The following is an 18,687-nucleotide window of genomic DNA, read 5'->3' on the forward strand; positions in this document are numbered from 1 at the left end:
GCCTCCGTTGTTCTTCAACTTGGGATTTCATTTGAAGCCGTTGTCACGTATGGCAGACCACCCAGCTAATAAAGGAAAATACTGCAGATCTCTGCAACAGCTGAGAAGGGCCACTCTTCTCTCTCCACAGTTGTTGGATAATTATCAGCAAACTTCTCCCATCTTATGAGGACACATAGTTACCTTAACCAAGGAATTGAATGATGGGCTACACAAAGACACTTGCACCCCCACGTGCACATGAACACACACAGAAACACACACAGAAACAAACACAGATACAGACATGCACACGGAAACAAACATAAGAAAAAATTCAAAGTGGATTCCTACAATTGAAAAGGAAATGACAGCTGACAATGAAAGGATGTCCGGTTGTCATGACGCGCCTAAGCAATCAATGCACCATTCAATCGAATCAAATTGTGTCTGTCATATGTGCGCCGGATACAACAAGTGCAGACTTTACTGTGAAATGCTAACGTACGAGCCCTTTACCAACAATGCAGAGTAAGAAAGTTGCTCAATTAGAAAGGAAATAGTAACATAATAACAATAACGAGGCTATATACAAGCAGTATCAGTACTGAGTCAATGTGCAGGGGTACGAGGTAGAGGTAAATTATGTCAAATGTATATGTACGTAGGGTTAAAAAGTGACTAAGAAATCAGGATGGATAATAAACGGAGTAGCAGCAGCATATGTGAAGAGGGTGAAAATGTGTCTGGGTGAGAATTTGACAGGGTGCAAATAACGACGAGCAGAGGAAGAGCCTGAGCAACTCAATTTGGACTCACTGACTGGCCTCTCATTTCCTGTGTTAAAAGTGAGATATGCCTGGGGAGCGGAGTACCGCTTTGTACCACTCCAGCTGAGTTACAGCTCCGCTTCCTCAGGAAGAGAAATTGAGACTGAGAAATATCGAGGCAAAAGAAGACTAGAAGACTAAATGTATATGGACCACCAAAGTATGCACTACCAATGGGCTTCAGAGTGATATAAGGATCACCAGAAGATAATGGTTGTGGGCGTTCGTTAATTGAGACAAACTGGTCTGCCAATGTGGCCTTCCATTTCCTTCTCGCTGCCTCTGCACCTTTCCATAGCTGCTAAGAGAGCATTTTGTTTTTCGGAGTGCTGCCCTCTCCAACTCTTTACTGTTGAACAAAAAGGTGATGTGATGTTCAACGTGGTTTATTTGTAATGTAAATAATGTGTGGGGGAAGTGTACGGCTTCTCCATGGGGAATCAACATTCAAATGAACAAGAAAAATGTGATCGACAGAAGAGAGGGAGAGAGTGTGTTCTCTGATCATGTGGATTATGTTAAATGTTGTTATTGATGTTACCTGGCAACTGATAATTGACCTTTGACTGTTGGCCCACCTCTCGCTGAAATTCTGCTCTGAATGTAGATGTAGTCAAGCAGCATTCAGTGCAGTACATTGCATCTAGTGCAGCAGTTATTCTATAGGTCTAGCTATGATAATGGCGCCGGAGGAGATGGCTGCCATTTTATGGTCCCCTAACCAATTGTGTTTTTTTTTGTTATTTGTAACTTATTTTGTACATAATGTTTCTGCCACCGTCTCTTATGACCGAAAAGAGCTTCTACATATCAGGACAGCAGTTACTCACCCCGTACTGGAAGAAGATTTTTTTGTTTTTCTTTAACGAGTTGGACGCGAAGGATTTACTCACTCCAGACACCCGACAAGGCCCTCATCCCCGTCGTTCGCAGTAGAAAGAGACCGAGATATCGGAGATGTATGTCTGGGTGCCTTGTAAGGATCCGACGGCGAGTGTGTCATCTGCCTTTACCATTGGTCCTATTAGCCAACGTACAATCATTGGATAATAAAATAGACGAACTACGAGCATGTATACTTCCTACCAACGGGACATTAAAAACTGTAATATCTTATGTTTCACCAAGTCGTGGCTGAACGATGACATAAATAACATACAGCTGGTGGGTTTTACCCTTTTTCGGCAGGATAGAACAGCAGCCTCTGGTAAGACAAGGGGTGGCGGTCTATGTATATTTGTAAACAGCTGGTGCACGAGATTTAAGGAAGTCTCTAGGTTTTGCTCGCCTGAGGTAGAGTATCATGATAAGCTGTAGATCACACTATTTACCAAGAGAGTTTTCATCTATATTCTTTGTAGCTGTCTATTTACCACCACAAACCAATGCTGGCACTAAGACCACACTCAATGAGCTGTATATGGCCATAAGCAAACAGGAAAAAGCTCATCCAGAGGCGGCGTTCCTAGTGGTCAAAAAGTGGTCAGATGAAGCAGATGCTAAGCTACAGGACTATTTTTCTAGCACAGACTGGAATATCTTCCGGCATTCTTCCGATGGCATTGAGGAGTACACCACATCAGTCACTGGCTTCATCAATAAGTGCATCGATGATGTCGTCCCGACAGTGACTGTACATACATACTCCAACCAGAAGCCATGGATTACAGGCAACATTCGCCTTGAGCTAAAGGGTAGAGCTGCCGCTTTCAAGGAGCGGGACTGTAACCCGGAAGCTTATATGAAATCCTGCTATGCCCCCCGACGAACCGTCAAACAGGCAAAGTGTCAATACAGGACTCGTACTACAATGTCTCCAATGCTCATCGGATGTGGCAGGGCTTGCAAACTTTTACAGACCACAAAGGGAAGCACAGTGCTGCCCAGTGACATGAGCCTACCAGACGAGCTAAATGACTTCTATTCTCGTTTCGAGGAAAGTAACACTGACACATGCATGAGAGCATCAACTGTTCCGGACGACTGTGTGATCATGTTCTTCGTAGCCGATGTGAGTAAGACCTTTAAACAGGTACACATTCACAAGTTCGCAGGGCCAGACAGCTTACCAGGACGTGTACTCTGAGCATGCGCTGACCAACTGGCAAGTGTCTTCACTGACATTTTCAACCTCTCCCTGTCCGAGTCTGTAATACCAACATGTTTCAAGCACACCACCATAGTCCCTGTGCCCAAGAACACTAAGGCAACCTGCCTAAATGACTACAGACCCGTAGCACAGAAATCTGTAGCCATGAAGTGCTTTGAAAGGCTGGTCATGGCTCACATCAACACCATTATCACAGAAACCCTAGACCCACTCCAAATTGCATACCGCCCCAACAGATCCACAGATGATGTCATCTCTATTGCACTCCACACTGCCCTTTCCCACCTAGATAAAAGGAACACCTATGTGAGAATGCTATTCATTGACTACAGCTCAGCGTTCAAGATCATAGCGCCCTCAAAGCTCATCTCTAAGCTAAGGATCCTGGGACTCCCTCTGCAACTGGATCCTGGACTTTCTGAATGGCCGCCCCCAGGAGGTAAGGGTAGGTAACAACACATCTGTCACGCTGATCCTCAACACGGGGGCCCCTCAGGGGTGTGTGCTCAGTCCCCTCCTGTACTCCTTGTTCACTCAGGACTGCAGGGCCAGGCACGACTCCAACACCGTCATTAAGTTTGCCGATGACACAACAGTGGTAGGGAGGAGGTCAGAGACCTGGCCGTGTGGTGCCAGGACAACAACCTCTCTCTCAAAGTGATAAAGACAAAGGAGATGATTGTGGAATACAAGAAAAGGAGGACCGATGTGGCAAAATGGCTTAAGGACAACAAAGTCAGGATATTGGAGTGGCCATCACAATCCTATAGAAAATTTGTGGGCAGAGTGAAAAAGCATGTGCGAGCAAGGAGGCCTACAAACCTGACTCAGTTACACCAGCTCTGTCAGGAGGAATGGGCCAAAATTCACCCAACTTATTGTGGGAAGCTTGTGGAAGGCTACCCGAGTCAATGTGCGGGGGCACCGGTTAGTTGAGGTAATTGAAGTAATATGTACAGTTGAAGTCGGAAGTTTACATACACCTTAGCCAAATACATTTAAACTAAGTTTTCCACAATTCCTGACATTTAATCCTAGTAAAAATTCCCTGTCTTAGGTCAGTTAGGATCACCACTTTTATTTTGAGAATGTGAATGGTGTTGATGTGAGTTTGACACAAGTTAAACAATTTAAAGGCAATGCTACCAAATACTAAATGAGTGTATGTAAACTTCTGACCCACTGGGAATGTGATGAAAGACATTAAAGCTGAAATAAATCATTCTCTCTACTATTATTCTGACATTTCACATTCTCAAAATAAAGTGGTGATCCTAACTGACCTAAGACAGGGAATTTTTACTAGGATTAAATGTCAGGAATTGTGGAAAACTTAGTTTAAATGTATTTGGCTAAGGTGTATGTAAACTTCCGATTTCAACTGTACATATTACTTCAATTACCTCAACTAACCGGTGCCCCCGCACGTTGACTCTGTACCGGTTACCCTGTATATAGCCTCACAATTGTTTTTTTTACTGCTCCTCTTTGATAATTTTTTTATTATCTTTTTACTTATCTATTTTTTACTTAACCAACAATGCATTTAATAAAAATAAGTGTTAAGGGCTTGTAAGTAAGCATTTCACTGTAAGGTCTGCACCTGTTGTATTCGGCGCATTTGACAAATAACATTTGATTCTTACTAAATCTACAATATCAGTGAGTGAAAGGAGAGCCCATCTGGTTTGCACTGCTGTCACTGAACCACGGCAGATCGATCAGTCATTCTTCCAGGTTTCTTACAATAGAGATGTACCTGTCGTGTCAGACCGCCCTAGCATTTGGGGAAACTTTAATATCACACCTAATGGTCTCATGCACCTGTCCTAAAGATACCTGCTGGTCTACTGTGTATAAGAACATGTCAGTTCTACTGTATGACCACCCTATCCCGTGCTGCCTGAAATGAAACCAGAAGGGATGATGATAGAGAGAGCGTGGGCACACTCTCAAACCCCACTGCTGAGTGGGCTTCAGTTTCGACGGCACAACTCTCATTTGGATAGGTGAGTGGAGAGGGAGAAAAGGCCTAGCTGCTGAAGCGTGCCCCTCACACGGAACACCCATTCTTGGCAGAGGTCCAGGTTTACCTTGAGGGGATGTTTTTGTATTGTCGGCACAGTGAGTACACTACGGAGAAATAATCACAGAACAACTGACTTTAGTGAAACAGCCGTAGTATCTCTCTCTCTGCTCTCAGGATTAGACTACAGTGAAGTACATGAAGCGTTGTCCTAGCAAGTGTACCTTGTTTTTCTACCAATGAACCCGATTTTTCTGGGCATCCATCTCAGTTCTGTTCTAATGGCAGATGAATCACAGGCGGCTGCTGTAACTGCACTGAAGCGCCGTCTTCGGGTGTTATCGACTGTGTTTAGGACATTGCATTCGCAGTAGACAGTTTGTACAAGTCTTAATCGATGTAGCTGCATATCCAGATCTACAACCTCCAAGCTTTATAGAATACTAGCTCTGTAGGTTTGGCTGGTTTAGGAAACATAAAAGACGTGGAACATGAAGCGTTGACTTAATTTTGAGACCGTTTCACTCTTCAAACAGAAATCGGTCATCGTCTCGTATCCCCTCCTCCACAAGGGCATCAATAAATTATGAATCCATCTGTTTTTTAGAAGTTCTCTTTATAGTGTTTTTCTGCAGGACTAGGAAGCTCTGGGTTGTTCTAGGAAAAATGTCCTTTCTATGTGAAGCGTTGACGTAATGTGCCCAGGTAGGAAGCAGCTGTGGTTCAGCTCCTCATTAGAAAGTCTCAGGGATATTCCGCCGTATTACTCCGACTCGGCAGATTTCTCTACTGCTATAGTTTCACCCTCCAAAGTGCGGTCTCGCCTCATGCATTACACATCCCACCCAGTTACTTATTCTGCGTAATGTTGTTTCAGCTGCCGTACAGTATACTTACCCACCACTTGTAATGTACCACTTTATTGAAGACTTGCACCTGGTGGTGTTCAGTAAGGTGTTGTGTCTCTCTGGTCCTCTCTGCCACTGAAGAAGTTGTCACATAACAGTAAGTGTTGGACTCAGTGGGAGGTTAATGTGCCGCTGGGTCAGATCGCTGGCTTTCGATCAGGACCCAGCTTGCAGCGCCCCAGGACGCCGAGACGCCTGATGAGACCGAGTCTGGCTGACAGGTAAAAACAATTGCCAATCTGAGAGACGGAAGTCTGCCTCAGACAAAGTGGATTGGTTTATTCGTGACCATGGAGATGAGGGTTTGACAGGAAGATCATTGAAAAGGTGCAGCGTTCGCTCACCATTTAAAAACACACTTTAAAAAAAATCGAAGCAACTATTAAAAGCTTGACGCTTCAGCTTTCGTCAATGGCCTTCAAAGGTGACAGAAAGAGACACTTTCTAATAGGAGAGGTGTGTTAGACGAAAATGATGGAGGCTACACACAGCCATGTTTTAGGGCCATGTGTTATTTTCTTCCATGAACTATGTTGGAAATTGCCGGGCCTTTTGGTGATGGGTCTGATTATCAGATTTGTTCTGCTCACTAGGTGGCTGATCCAGTCTGCTGCTTGTTCTGCTTCAGCAGGTCATGGTAACTTGGCTGCAACTGGAATGTAATGAGCTAGGCCTATTGAAAGATTCGGGTATGGCAGAGTGTAGTTTAGTTCTTGCTGATTGGATTGGAATAGTACAAGAGAGCTCGGAGTGTTCTAATATGGAACATTGATTGGCAGCATGGCCCTTCGTATTCAGCAAAATATGGGACATTTTTATTCAAGATCCTCTCGGAAACGAGATGACACATGTAGGGTCTTATCCTATCATGAAATTGGTGACCCCCCCCCCACACACACACCTTGTCACATCTTAGCGTGGTCCCAGTTCTGTTTGGGCTTTCTTGCCAGCACCTATGGTCGTTGTCATTGCCGAAGCTTGTTTGCCCATGGGTGGAGAGGATATTACAATCCCCTCTAGTGGATATAGTTTGAAAGACATGAAATATACTGAAGTGGCCCTGAAGTGTTAATTTGTTGAGTGACAATGGTCAACTGTGCTTTTAAACCAGACATGCACTGTGCATTTAAAATTAGTAGATTTTAATTTTTTTTCAGACTAAATGAGTCTGTGTATAAATGCACAGGGCCAATAATGAGAGAGAGGGACAGGGAGGGACAGGTAGACATGGAGTGGGGTAGAAAAGGGAGGGAGAGTGATTCTCTTTCATCAGGAGAACATAAGAGACTGAGAGCAGAACCCTTTGGTCGGCTGAAATTGGCCAAATAGAGATGAAAGTCTAGGCCAAAACGCGCGTGTATCATGTCTAGCTAACCAAAGAGACTGTACAGAGAAACAGAATGGAGAGCCATCCTGCAGGACAGGCATCACTCCACCTTCCCACGCCATCTACTCTCATCTTTGATCATCTACATGTGTGTGTGTGTGTGTGTGTGTGCTGCATGTATTAATTCAGTAATTTCGCAATGTTGGTGGATTTTCTTTCACCCGTAATACATTTCATCAAAGGGATTCATTACACGTGATATCTACCACCATGTACATGTCTGCATTCCTTGCTGGTGTTAAAATCAGCCTGGTGGCGGTGTGAGTTTGAACTTTGCCTCCCACGCACTGCCGCATCAACCCAAAGAGAAGTTAGCTCTGTACTGTACTAAAAGCAGAACCATACAGCCACTCAACTAAAACAGAACACTGTGTCTCGTCTCGAAAGGTTTGATAAACTGCTAAAAGGGGCACATGGCAGAATGTCAGTTCACAGACCGAGAGCCTGACGTGACTCTAAGGTCAGTGACTCAACAACAAATAATCGATCCATTTCTAAACCCCTCTGGCAGTAGGGCTTGAATGCACAGCACCGTACAGTCAGAGAGGGAGTCAGAGAGTTCAGACTGGTATTTCTTTTCGCAGCAGGGGTCTGAGTGGCACTTGGCTCAATGCAGCTAACTCTCTGTGGTCTATGTGACTGCTAACCTATCTCATGGTTCCTCACTTTAACCCCCTATAAAATTCAGTCAGCGTTTCTCAAGAAGCCGGCATATAAATATCCTGCAGCCCTGAGCTTCACACACTTAAACAGCTCTGACACTTCAGTTGAAGTAGCATAAGGTCTTTCGTAACACATCCCCATGAAATTTTTCTGATGGTAACGTCTGATGGTAGAAAGCTCCGAGAATAAGGGATTATGTCAGTTGCTATGCCATGGACAACTACACGTTACGAAGAGCTACTGTGTTTCATGCTGACAATAGTATGTGACAGACCATCTATAATATACACTGAACAAAAATATATAAACGCAACATGTGAAGTGTTGATCCAATATTTAATGAGCTGAAATATAACACCCCAGAAATGTTCCATACGCACAAAAAGCTTATTTCTCTAAAATTGCACACATTTTGTTTACATCCCTGTTGGTGAGCATTCCTACTTTGCCAAGATCCACCTGACAGGTGTGGCATATCAAGAAGCTGATTAAACGGCATGATCAGTACACAGGTGCACCTTGTGCTGGGGACAATAAAAGGCCACTCTACAATGCCACAGATGTTTTGAGGGAGTGTGTAATTGGCATGCTGACGGTAGGAATATACACCAGAGCTGTTGTCAGAGAATTTAATGTTCATTTCTCTACCAATGTCGTTTTACAGAATTTGGCAGTATGTCCAACTAGCCTCTCAACTAGCCTCACAACCACAGACCAAGTGTAACCATGCCATCCCAGGACCTCCACATTCGGCTTCTTCACCTGCGGGATCGTCTGAGACCAGCCACCCGGACAGCTGATGAACTGTCAGAAACCGTCTCCGGGAAGCTCCTCTGTGTGCTCGTTGTCCTCACCAGGATCTTGACCTGACTGCAGTTCAGCGTCGTAACTAACTTCTTCAGTGGGCAAAATCTCACCTTCGATGGCCACTGGCACGCTAAAGAAGGGTGTTCTTCACGGCTGAATCCCGGTTTCAATTGTACCGGGCAGATGGCAGACAGCGTGTATGGCGTCGTGTGGGGAGTGGTTTGCTGATGTCAACGTTGTGAACAGAGTGCCGCATGGTGGCAGTGGGGTTATTGTATGGGCAGGCATAAGCTACGGACAACGAACACAATTGCATTTTATCGATGGCAATTTAAATGGACAGGGATACCGTGATGAGATCCTGAGGCCCATTGTCATGATATTCCAGCGCTGCCATCACCTCATGTTTCAGCACGATAATACACGGCCCCATGTCGCAAGGATCTGTACACAATTCCTGTAAGCTGAAAAAGTCCCAGTTATTGCTTGGCCTGCATACTCACCAGACATATCACCCATTGACCATGTTGGGATATACTCTGGATCGACGTGTATGACAGCGTTCCAGTTCCCGCCATTATCCAGCAACTTCGCACAGCCATTGAAGAGGAGTGGGACAACATTCCACAGACCACAATCAACAGCCTGATCAACTCTATACGAAGGAGATGTTGCGCTGCATGAGGTAAATTGTGGTCACACCAGATACTGATTTGTTTTCTGATCCACGCCCCTAACTTTTTTTAAGGTATCTGTGACCAACAGATGCATATCTGTATTCCCAGTCATGTGAAATCCATAGATTAGGGCCTAATGAATTCATTTCAATTTATTGATTTCCTTATATAAACTGTAACTCGGTAAAATCTTTGAAATTGTTGCATGTAACGTTATTACATTTTTGTTTAGTGTAGCTATACCCCCAATCGCTCAAAACCTAGAGGCAAACTACTCTTTTTGTCTCAACCGCTTTAGCGGACATTGGATGCATAACCACGGATCGATGACCTAAGTGGCATTCACCTGACTACATAAAACAAATATATTTCAAATGTCCACCGCGGGCTACTGTTAACCTGCTGCCCGGGACGGATCTAGTCTGGTGGGCGTATTTGGCTCAGGCCTGATCTATATGATAAGGGACAGGGACAGCCTGATGCCTTAACTCTGATTTCAGACTGAAGTGATAAGAGACCAGATGGTCACCATGACAGATGTCAGTCTTAGCTTTTTTTCTCTTTCTATATTCTGCATGTCCTCTCTGTCTGTATCTGTCACTCACACGTCCTCCTTTCTGTTTCTGGCTTTTCTGTTTGTCTGTCTCTGTCCATCTCGCCCTCGCATACTCTTATTCACGCTGTCTTTTACAGCAATCCCTTTTCACATGTAAGGTTGTGCAGCAGGCCCGGTCTGCTCTGCTCCTTGTCTTTCTGCTCACACAGCGCTACACTATCAGCCAGGAATGCAAGCTAAATCAAGGAGGCTGGGAGACAGAGATATCTCTCCCCTCCGTCCTCTCACTTCCAACTGTTTATTGTTGTAATCCGTGTGCCAAGCAATAAGTGAAATTCAACTGAACTTGTCTGCCCGTTAGCTTTTACAATTACGATACTGTCCAATCCGTGAACAACACTGAGGTCAATAGTCTAGGCATACTGTAACTCTGTAGATATGACAGGTACTGTAGGATTCAAGGCCTTACTTTTTATTGCTACATGCTGTATAATGTTTCTCATTGCCCTCCCCATCAACTATCAAAGATGAACATTGGGGTTAGGGGGAATCTCCTCCAGCTGTCTAAAAATAGCCTTTAAACATTTTTTTTAGCCTGTTTTTAGCTTTCTCTTTCTTTCTTTCCCTCTCTCTCTCACTTTCTCTCTCTCTCGTTCTTTCTCTTTTTCTTTCTTTCTTTCTTTCTTTCTTTCTTTTTCTTTCTTTCTTTCTTTCTCAATCTCTCACACTCACTGGTTTATGTCACAAGCCATGAGGAAGTCATGAAACAGGAAGTGGGCAGAAGTGGATGGGGGGGGGGGAGAGAAATAAGATAGTCCTGAGAGACCGACCGACATCAGCACAGTTGTCAGTTGGACTGGAGCTCTGTAACTCGTTGCCAGGTTTGTGTTATGGGACTGACAGGCTGACACAGGAATGCTAGACAGGACAAGGAAGACTGCTCTTTAGTGAGCCACCACAAAGGAAGCCAGAGAGGGGACAAAGGACTGGATATGTGGGGTCACCGGGGGAAGTGGGACGTCCCTCCAACCCCTCCGCTTGCCCCCACTCACAGGTAGTGGTGTGTGCTCTTTACTTCTCTTGGTATGTTGGTCACAAACCACTAATGGCTAGAACGTGGTGTGAAACCTAGACTATGGAAACATTTCTCTATATTCTTGGTTTGATTTGTTCCATGGGACTTTCAGTTTAGTATGTCTAAGAGTGTACTCCGTAAAGCTTTACTTGGGTTATAGATGCTGAACACTAAGATGGCTTGTGAACGGGTGTTGGAGATCATTTTTATTTTCTGTGTTGTGTCGAACTTAGAAATTTAGTTTTGGCGTGTCCACTTATAAAGATCTTGGCCATCGACCAGTATGGGATTCATTTATGAAATAGAACAGAGCTGTATAACGTTCTAGAAAGTTGTCCGTTGGCCAGCGAATTTGACTGGGATGAACCGGGTGAAGACTAAATGTCATGAGATGCTGAAGTTGTGCTGTTTTAGGATGATGCTGCTTGTATGACAGCGGGCAATAGTCAAGGTCTGGATATTTGTCTTGTTCTGGAATAATTAGCATTTTATAGTTCTCATTTGTGCAACATCTGACTTTCTGCTCATTTAAATCGGATGCACAATTCTCTATTAAAAAAAAGATGTATATCGTAACATTCACACTTTTTGGGGGGTATATTATCCCCATTTAGTCTTAAGGCTTTTCACTCATCTTACAATGTATCCACATGATATTTACTTAGTACAGGAGTGTGGGTCATTGATTCACCCCTGGGGGGATTAACGCAGTTGCACCACATCCCCATGGGGTGGCGCCCTAAACCTCTACTTGTTTTGTACCGTATCTCCATCTGCTTATCCGTCTGTCTCACTGTCTGGGTTTCTGTTTAGTCATGCAGTCATCCATCATCCGTGTTATAACTGCTGTTCTTTTCACTGTATGTCCTTCTGCCTCAAATATTGTGTACCTTAACTAGAGGCAATATAGAGGAAATTCACTATTTTATACAGTGGGCCTATAGTGTGAAGCTTTCTCTGTCTGTGACTATTCCTTTCTTGGAAGGAATAGAAGTTCCTATTCTCTTTGAGCTGTTGCGGGTCCTCTACTTTTGACAGTTGAAACCATGCTGTGTGTTGCTGTTTGGATGCTTCTCCCACATGTAACACAGCTGAGGGGTATACTAAAAAGGAGGATCAATGAGTTAGCCAACTAACTTCGATAAACAGCCAGAAATAACTACTACTACTACAAAAAAAAAGCTAAACCTAGGTATGTATTTTTGGTTTAAGTCAATTAGACCATGCCCATTTCTTAAAAATAAAAAGTTATTTCCAAATATTTAGGCAAGTTTGCTAATTGATCCTGCTTTGTAGTATACCCCTCTGATGGAAAGAAATGGGACCAAAACAAAAGCGAATGGAAGAATAGCAGGAAGCACCTTGCCGTTCGCGGTTCAGTCGTAAAGTGAGTACAACTCCCCCGCTGGTGACATCACTTCCTTCCTGTCAAGTTAGTAGAAAGTGACAACAGGACAGCTAGAGGGGCCATGCTGCTGCTAGTGCCCTAAGCTGCCCAGGAATGTGGAATTTTCAGGTAGACCTAAAATAGAGGCCTGCCAATCCCGTCATGCTTATCTATTTACTTGTTGACAGATCAGCCACTTTGCTGTCTGTGGACTCTGCACCCCTTGTATTTACTGTGTGGCCACAATGTTGTAGCCATGCGGTGGCCTGATGACTGTTTCAAGTGGGAAATACGGATTTTATTCAATCTGCACAGTAAAGGTTGTCTGCTCAGTGCTCAGTATGAGGCCTTCTCCCTCAACCCCACAGGTCCTGGTGCTCCCCAATAATCTGCATGCTTCTCTACATTCTGCTGTTCCTCCTCACCTGTAGAGTCCTGTCCCAGTCTACCTCTACCTCTCTACTACCCCTCCAATGCTCCCCCTCTCCCCCTGGGATATACTAGCCTCTGCATGAATTGCAGCTCTGTTTGGCCCCTTCTCCCAGTCCCAACCGCTAATAGATCTCGCCAGCTTGTAGTCCTAATCCCCTCATTCCTATGGGGGAAAGAATGGGGTTTTGGGATGAACACCGAAAATAAGGTCTGAGGTTATGAGACGTCAGTTAACAGGACCTTTTTATGAATTATGAAGGCTTTATGTGCTTGTTTTGATTACTTAAATGCTTAAAAATTCACAAACATCTGACGTTAGCTGATGGAGATGATCTCCTAGAACAAAATGTGTAATATGTCTTAAGCCTGTGTTAACCACAGACCTTCTGGGTTTCATCCAAAAACCCTACAAAAATCCTATTAATTTCCCCCTAGTCTTTGGCCAACGAGCCATGACGGAGTTAGCCTCCTTTTAGTGCCTATAAAAACACTGCATTACTAATGCTCTCATTGGTCAGCTAATCTAATGACCAACCAACCACATCTACTGAGATCCCAATCACAGATCCTTCTATAATCTAAAGTACTGCTGTCTCGTACTTTGATAAGATTTTCCCAGTGATGCTCCGGAGCAGGTTTTCATGTCCAATCAATTGAATTTCCGCGGGTGGACTCCAAGTTATAGAAACATCTCAAGGATGATCAGTGGAAACAGGATGCACCTGAGCTCAATTTCGAGTCTCACAGCAAAGGGTCTGAATACTTACATAAATAATATATTTCTGTTTTAATTTTTAATAAATTGGCAAACATTTTAAAACTTTTTTTTGCTTTGTCATTATGGGATATTGTGTGTAGATTGAGGAAAAAATGCATTTAATCCATTTTAGAATAATGCTGGAATGTAACGACGGGGAAAAATCAAGCGGTCTGAATCCTTTCCGAATGCACTGTCATAAAAATATTGACCAACTATAAAATATTGCTGTGATATTGACCTACGGTGATGTTTGTTACAAAGAGATTGCAAAGCGGACAGAAGACACTTGCTGTTTGAATCACAGGGGATGAAAGGTCTCGCCACAGAAACAGCCCACCCCCATAATGCAATCGGGGCGTGACGTGGCCCCAGATAGCAAGGCACTCCAGAACCCCATATCCTGGATCTAACGCTTCCTAATTGATCCTGTTAACTGCAGTGTGGTCCGTTAGGCTGAGACTGTGCCTGGTGTGACCAGTGCTGGGGGGGCAGCAGAGCAGGGAGGGGACGATCAGAGCCTCTTAAGCCTGGACCTGCTGCTTATCGCTGAGGTTCCTCTTCTCCAGCTCTCGATGGCGTGACTCACATTGACACAAAAACTCTCATTTCCACATGTAGTAATATATGTGCAGTGGTAACATCAACCGTTGCCTTGCTTGGTAGCCTATGTCTGGCTTAGTAACGTGGTAGTTGCTTGAGGATCTTGTAGGAATCTTGTGTCTTTCCTCACTGTTGTTTTGTGACTAATAGGTCGTCTGGTGGCCTAACTGGAGCCCTGTATCCAGCCCTGTCTGTGTGACGCTCCCATCTCTCTTCCTCCCCGTGGCATGATGCATTATTGATGCAGAGGGTGCTCTAAAACCTGGTGATTGATTCGCTTGATTAGAAAGGGGAGCAGGACGAGGAGCTAACTGGTTTGTGACGTGGCATTTGGTGTGGATTTGATCCCCAAGTATGAAGCCGCACGTACACCTTCTAGAGATGGCGAGTCTGATGAAAACCCTATTTTTACATGGTTTATTTGAAAGATATTCCCATTTGAGGACAAATAAATCCTATTTTCTGCCCAGCAGACACAGAGGAGCCTGTTGCAGGGATCCTCTGATGGCGTCAGTCCAGGGTCTCCTTTGCCTGATCATTTTGGTGACTCATATCCATACATGATGGTGGGTGGACACTTTCCTCTGGCTATCTCAATCTGGTGCTCATGTAATAGAGGCGGGAAATCACTATTTGTGTGTGAGAGAGAGAGTCTGTGTTACTTTTTGACCACAGATGAGATAAAGATAAGAAAATAAATGTGGCGGGGGGGGGGGGGGACTCCCCAGCTGAGGCTGTTACTTCATAGACGCCACAGTTGACATTTTCTAATTAGACAGAGTGAAGTTTGTGCTATAACCATTATCAGCTGACTCGGGGGCCTGGATGAAGGAACAGCAGTGTTTCCGCATTGCACTCTATAGTGTGCGTTTTTTAAGCCATACCGAGTGGATGGCGTGGGCTTTCTATCCGTCTTTTATGTAATGTTTGAGTAGGCTGGCAACTGAACATGCTGCAGAGCTTGGTGCCAAAGCTGGAAACTCTTATCCACACAGAGTATAAGCAATGAGCAATCGACTGGATCAACAAATGGAACATAGACATCACACACACACACACACACACACACACACGCCCCGTCCATCTAGATTCTCTCCACATCTGTCTGTCTCTGATATTTTCGTGAGTGAGGCGGAGCAACTTGGCGACTGAGCGAGATCAAGGAGACTGGCTGTGTCAGTGGGAAGTGTCTCGCACAATACTCACACTTCCACACTGACTAGTCAAGCAGGCACAGGGAGTTTGTCGTACTCCCACACCACACAGGGCTTATGGTGGAGTGTTCTGGGCTCTGCTTCTTCGCACCCTCCTTCTCCTTGTCTCATGTATTTCTAATGAACCACCGGGGGGGAGAGAGAGAGAGAGAGAGAGAGAGAGCAGTGAGTGGAGAGTAGAAGCTACACACTGAAAGACAGGAAAAACAAGCAGGCAGCTGAATAGGCACCTAATCTTGGGGTCCTATGAGTGCCTCTTCTGGATTTGACACTTCCTGGACTGTTGCAGTCCTGAGAGAGGGAGCTGTGTGAGTGCATAATTGAGCGTGAGCAGCAGGGAGAGCAGTACGGACAGCGGAGGATCAGGGAAACGGGAGACAGAGGTTCTCAAAGGAGGGGGGATGTGAAGTGAGAGAAGGAGCAGAGGAGAGGGGAGGAAAAAAGGAATGAAGGAAACCACAAATCTTAAGAAACAACCTCTGCTTCAAGCCAATGGATCAAGGACTCCGGGATTGAAATCTGCAGCAGGACGTGTGCTGGTGGAAGTGTGCTGTTGGAACTTGAGGGAAAGAGAAGGGGAGAGAAAAAAAGAATAATACAGGACATAGCTCAAAGGATTACCTCTCCCTCCGGCAGAATGGGACGCTTACTCCACATGGAGGCTAATCAGGACCTGGGAGCCTGAGCGTCTCTCTCTGACTTCTCTGTTATCTTGTTTGGTCTAAGGAAGGTGGGAGCGACTGAGGTAAGCCCGGTAGAGCTCCGGTAGACTGTGTACTCTTTCACATGGGTATTTACTCGTGAGAATTACTGTTGTTGCCATTTTTGCTGCGGCTACAGCCATGAGGACTTTGTGACTCCTGGAGCACTTTGAGTCCCTACTCTGGAGTGGACCTGCGTTAGTGGCTGACGGAGAGACTACCATGGAGCAACAGTGTGACCAGGGCGCAGGGCCTGGCCTGAATGGGTCCGACTCAAACCCGGGCTCCGTGTGGGACGGACAGAATGCCGTCACGACCACCTCCGCCTCCTCTTCCAACTCACACCTGCCGTCCGCCCTCTTACCTGACGGGGAGCACCCGGACACGGGCCGAAGGCAAAGCAAACCCTTCACTGGCCTCAAACTTTTCGGCAGGAGGTAAGACACAGACCAACGTCTCACAATGCTGTGGAGCCTGTAAATGTTCGCTGGCCGATTTTGATACCTGGATGCTTATTTAGTAGCAGCACCAACAGGTGTGAGTTTCCAGCACATGCCAATAATGACTGGGCTGTGTGTGAGCGGGTTAGTTTCCATGCAGTTGTCCCTCTCAGGCAGCTGTAGTACTGGTATCTGCGTTCCTCATGTATGTATGTTATGTATGTTATGTATGTATGTATGTATGTATGTATGTTATGTATGTAGTGGTTACTGTATGGGGGATTGATCTATGTCTTTAGAACAGAGCCTCTGTCTATACAGTACAGCCTGGTCTGCTTTTGGTCTGACCTTGATGTACGGTCCACACACGAATCAAAGACTAGTTTGTTGTTTCCAACCCTTGCATACCCTGTCGCTGAGTGTTGCAACGTAACACCATGGTACAAATGAAGCACTCGTGTTTCAATATGCACTATTGCTAGTCGGCGAAACACTACCTGGGTAGGCTACAGCATGGGATGCACTTTGCCCGAACTAGCTTCGAAGGAGTGAGGACATGTAGGAGGTAAAGACCGCAGAGATTAACAGTCAAGGATTGATTTAGTAAGAGTGAGCGAGTGTTTCCATGGCCAGAGGGAGAGTCGAATCTTGATTAGGAAACTCTGATCATCTCCTCTGCTCTCTGAGAGGGCGTAAGACTCATTCTCATCATAGCAACATAACGGTCACACAGTGGTTTCAGTGTGTCCCCATGGTCATGACACACCGAGAGACAACGCCAACGTCAAATCCCAGAATTCGCCCTACTCTGTCATGCACATCTAGCTCCGGTATGCTGTCCGCTGTTCTGTCGAATTCGACAGAACAGCGGAACAGAAGAGTCGTACTCTCTTTCCCTAATAGCGCGGAGATAGAGCAAGCCTGGCAATTCTCTTTTCATCTTTTAACCCACAGGTTGCCAGGGCCAGTGAGACTTCGAGGCCTTGCACCCTCCGAGCAGAACAGGACAAGAACGTTACATGTCTCTCTCCCCGAGAGGTTATTTTTAAACCTAATTAGCTGCTCTGTTTCCCTCCTGCCTTCCCTGAAAGCTTTTCAAAGCACAAAACGCAAGATGAAAAGATGAAGGATTTCCAGAGATGAAGTTTGGGCTAATCTGAGCCAGGGCGCCGAGGCCCGTGTGATGGAGTTTAGATGTGTTCGTTGTTCCGCTGAGACCTAGGTCCACAGACTGTTGGCTGGTGATTACAGAGGGAGATGTGACTCAGATCAATCAGTCACAATGGCACTTACCACAGCACCATCCTCGCTAACTGAGTCACCGCTGAGTTCATCTTAGCGCTCATACTTAGTTCACACAATATTTTCTTTGATGCAAATGAAAAAATGAGAAACAACAAGAAGGGAACAGCGTGATACTGTATCACTGTTTGTTTGCGAATGAACAGAGGAGTCCTTGATGATGCGTTGCTGGTGGATGCTAATCTAAGATGAGCCTTTGTGTAGAGATAGGGTTTGAGGGCTGAGATAACAGTCATGTCAGCCGGGCTGTCCTGACGGATTGCAGATCCGTGCCGGAAGTGAAGTCAGCACTGACACAAGATGTGCCTGGCAGTGATGTCATTAAAACGAGACACATGACATGCCTCCCCGCTGCTGAGAGCACCTGCAGTACTCCCGACGTTATGGTACATTAGCTAATGAGCGATTACATACTATCCTAGTTAATTGAGGTAATCAAATGCAAGACTCAATTTAAGAGCCCAGTTCAGTGCGTTGATATAACCAAATATGGACATATTCAGTCGTACTCGTCTTTGCTTGCAGCGTGCAAAGCAATGTTCTGACCACTAATGACCTTCGTCCTGATCAGAGTGCTGTAAAACATTTTCTTGTGCTCTACCTTTGCGAGATACCATTGCTGAGCGCAACAATGAGTAGGAATTCCATTTTAGTTCTCGTTTTGTGTTTCTCTCTCTCTCTCTCTCGGGCTGTGTTTGTTTGCTTTCCTGTTGTTTAAGTGTGTTTATCTCTGTGGCCCTGAGTAAACACATGCTGCCTGTCGGCTGTGATGGCGCAAAACGGAGAGCATTTGTCGGGGGTCTCCCGCCTCTTTAACTCAGTGGAATTTTAAT

General features: G+C 45.2%; 1 protein-coding gene across 5 annotated transcripts in view; it reads left to right on the forward strand.

Moving 5' to 3' along the window:
• LOC139575047 (diacylglycerol kinase zeta-like) overlaps positions 1–18,687 on the forward strand; it is a 124,724-nt gene that overhangs the window by 7,767 nt on the left and 98,270 nt on the right. Inside the window, exon 1 of one of the 5 annotated variants that reach the window (XM_071400000.1) lies at positions 10,798–10,997. The exons of 2 other annotated variants lie outside the window; for them this stretch is intronic. In XM_071400000.1, coding sequence (XP_071256101.1) covers positions 10,936–10,997 — 62 coding nt within the window. In that variant the 5' untranslated portion in view covers positions 10,798–10,935. Of the gene's footprint in view, positions 1–10,797; positions 10,998–15,583; positions 16,550–18,687 lie in introns of those variants that run through there. 2 more of the 5 variants (XM_071399997.1, XM_071399999.1) reach the window with 2 other exon arrangements.

This window comes from Salvelinus alpinus, chromosome 5, assembly GCF_045679555.1.
Source record: "Salvelinus alpinus chromosome 5, SLU_Salpinus.1, whole genome shotgun sequence".
Lineage (NCBI taxonomy): Eukaryota > Metazoa > Chordata > Actinopteri > Salmoniformes > Salmonidae > Salvelinus > Salvelinus alpinus.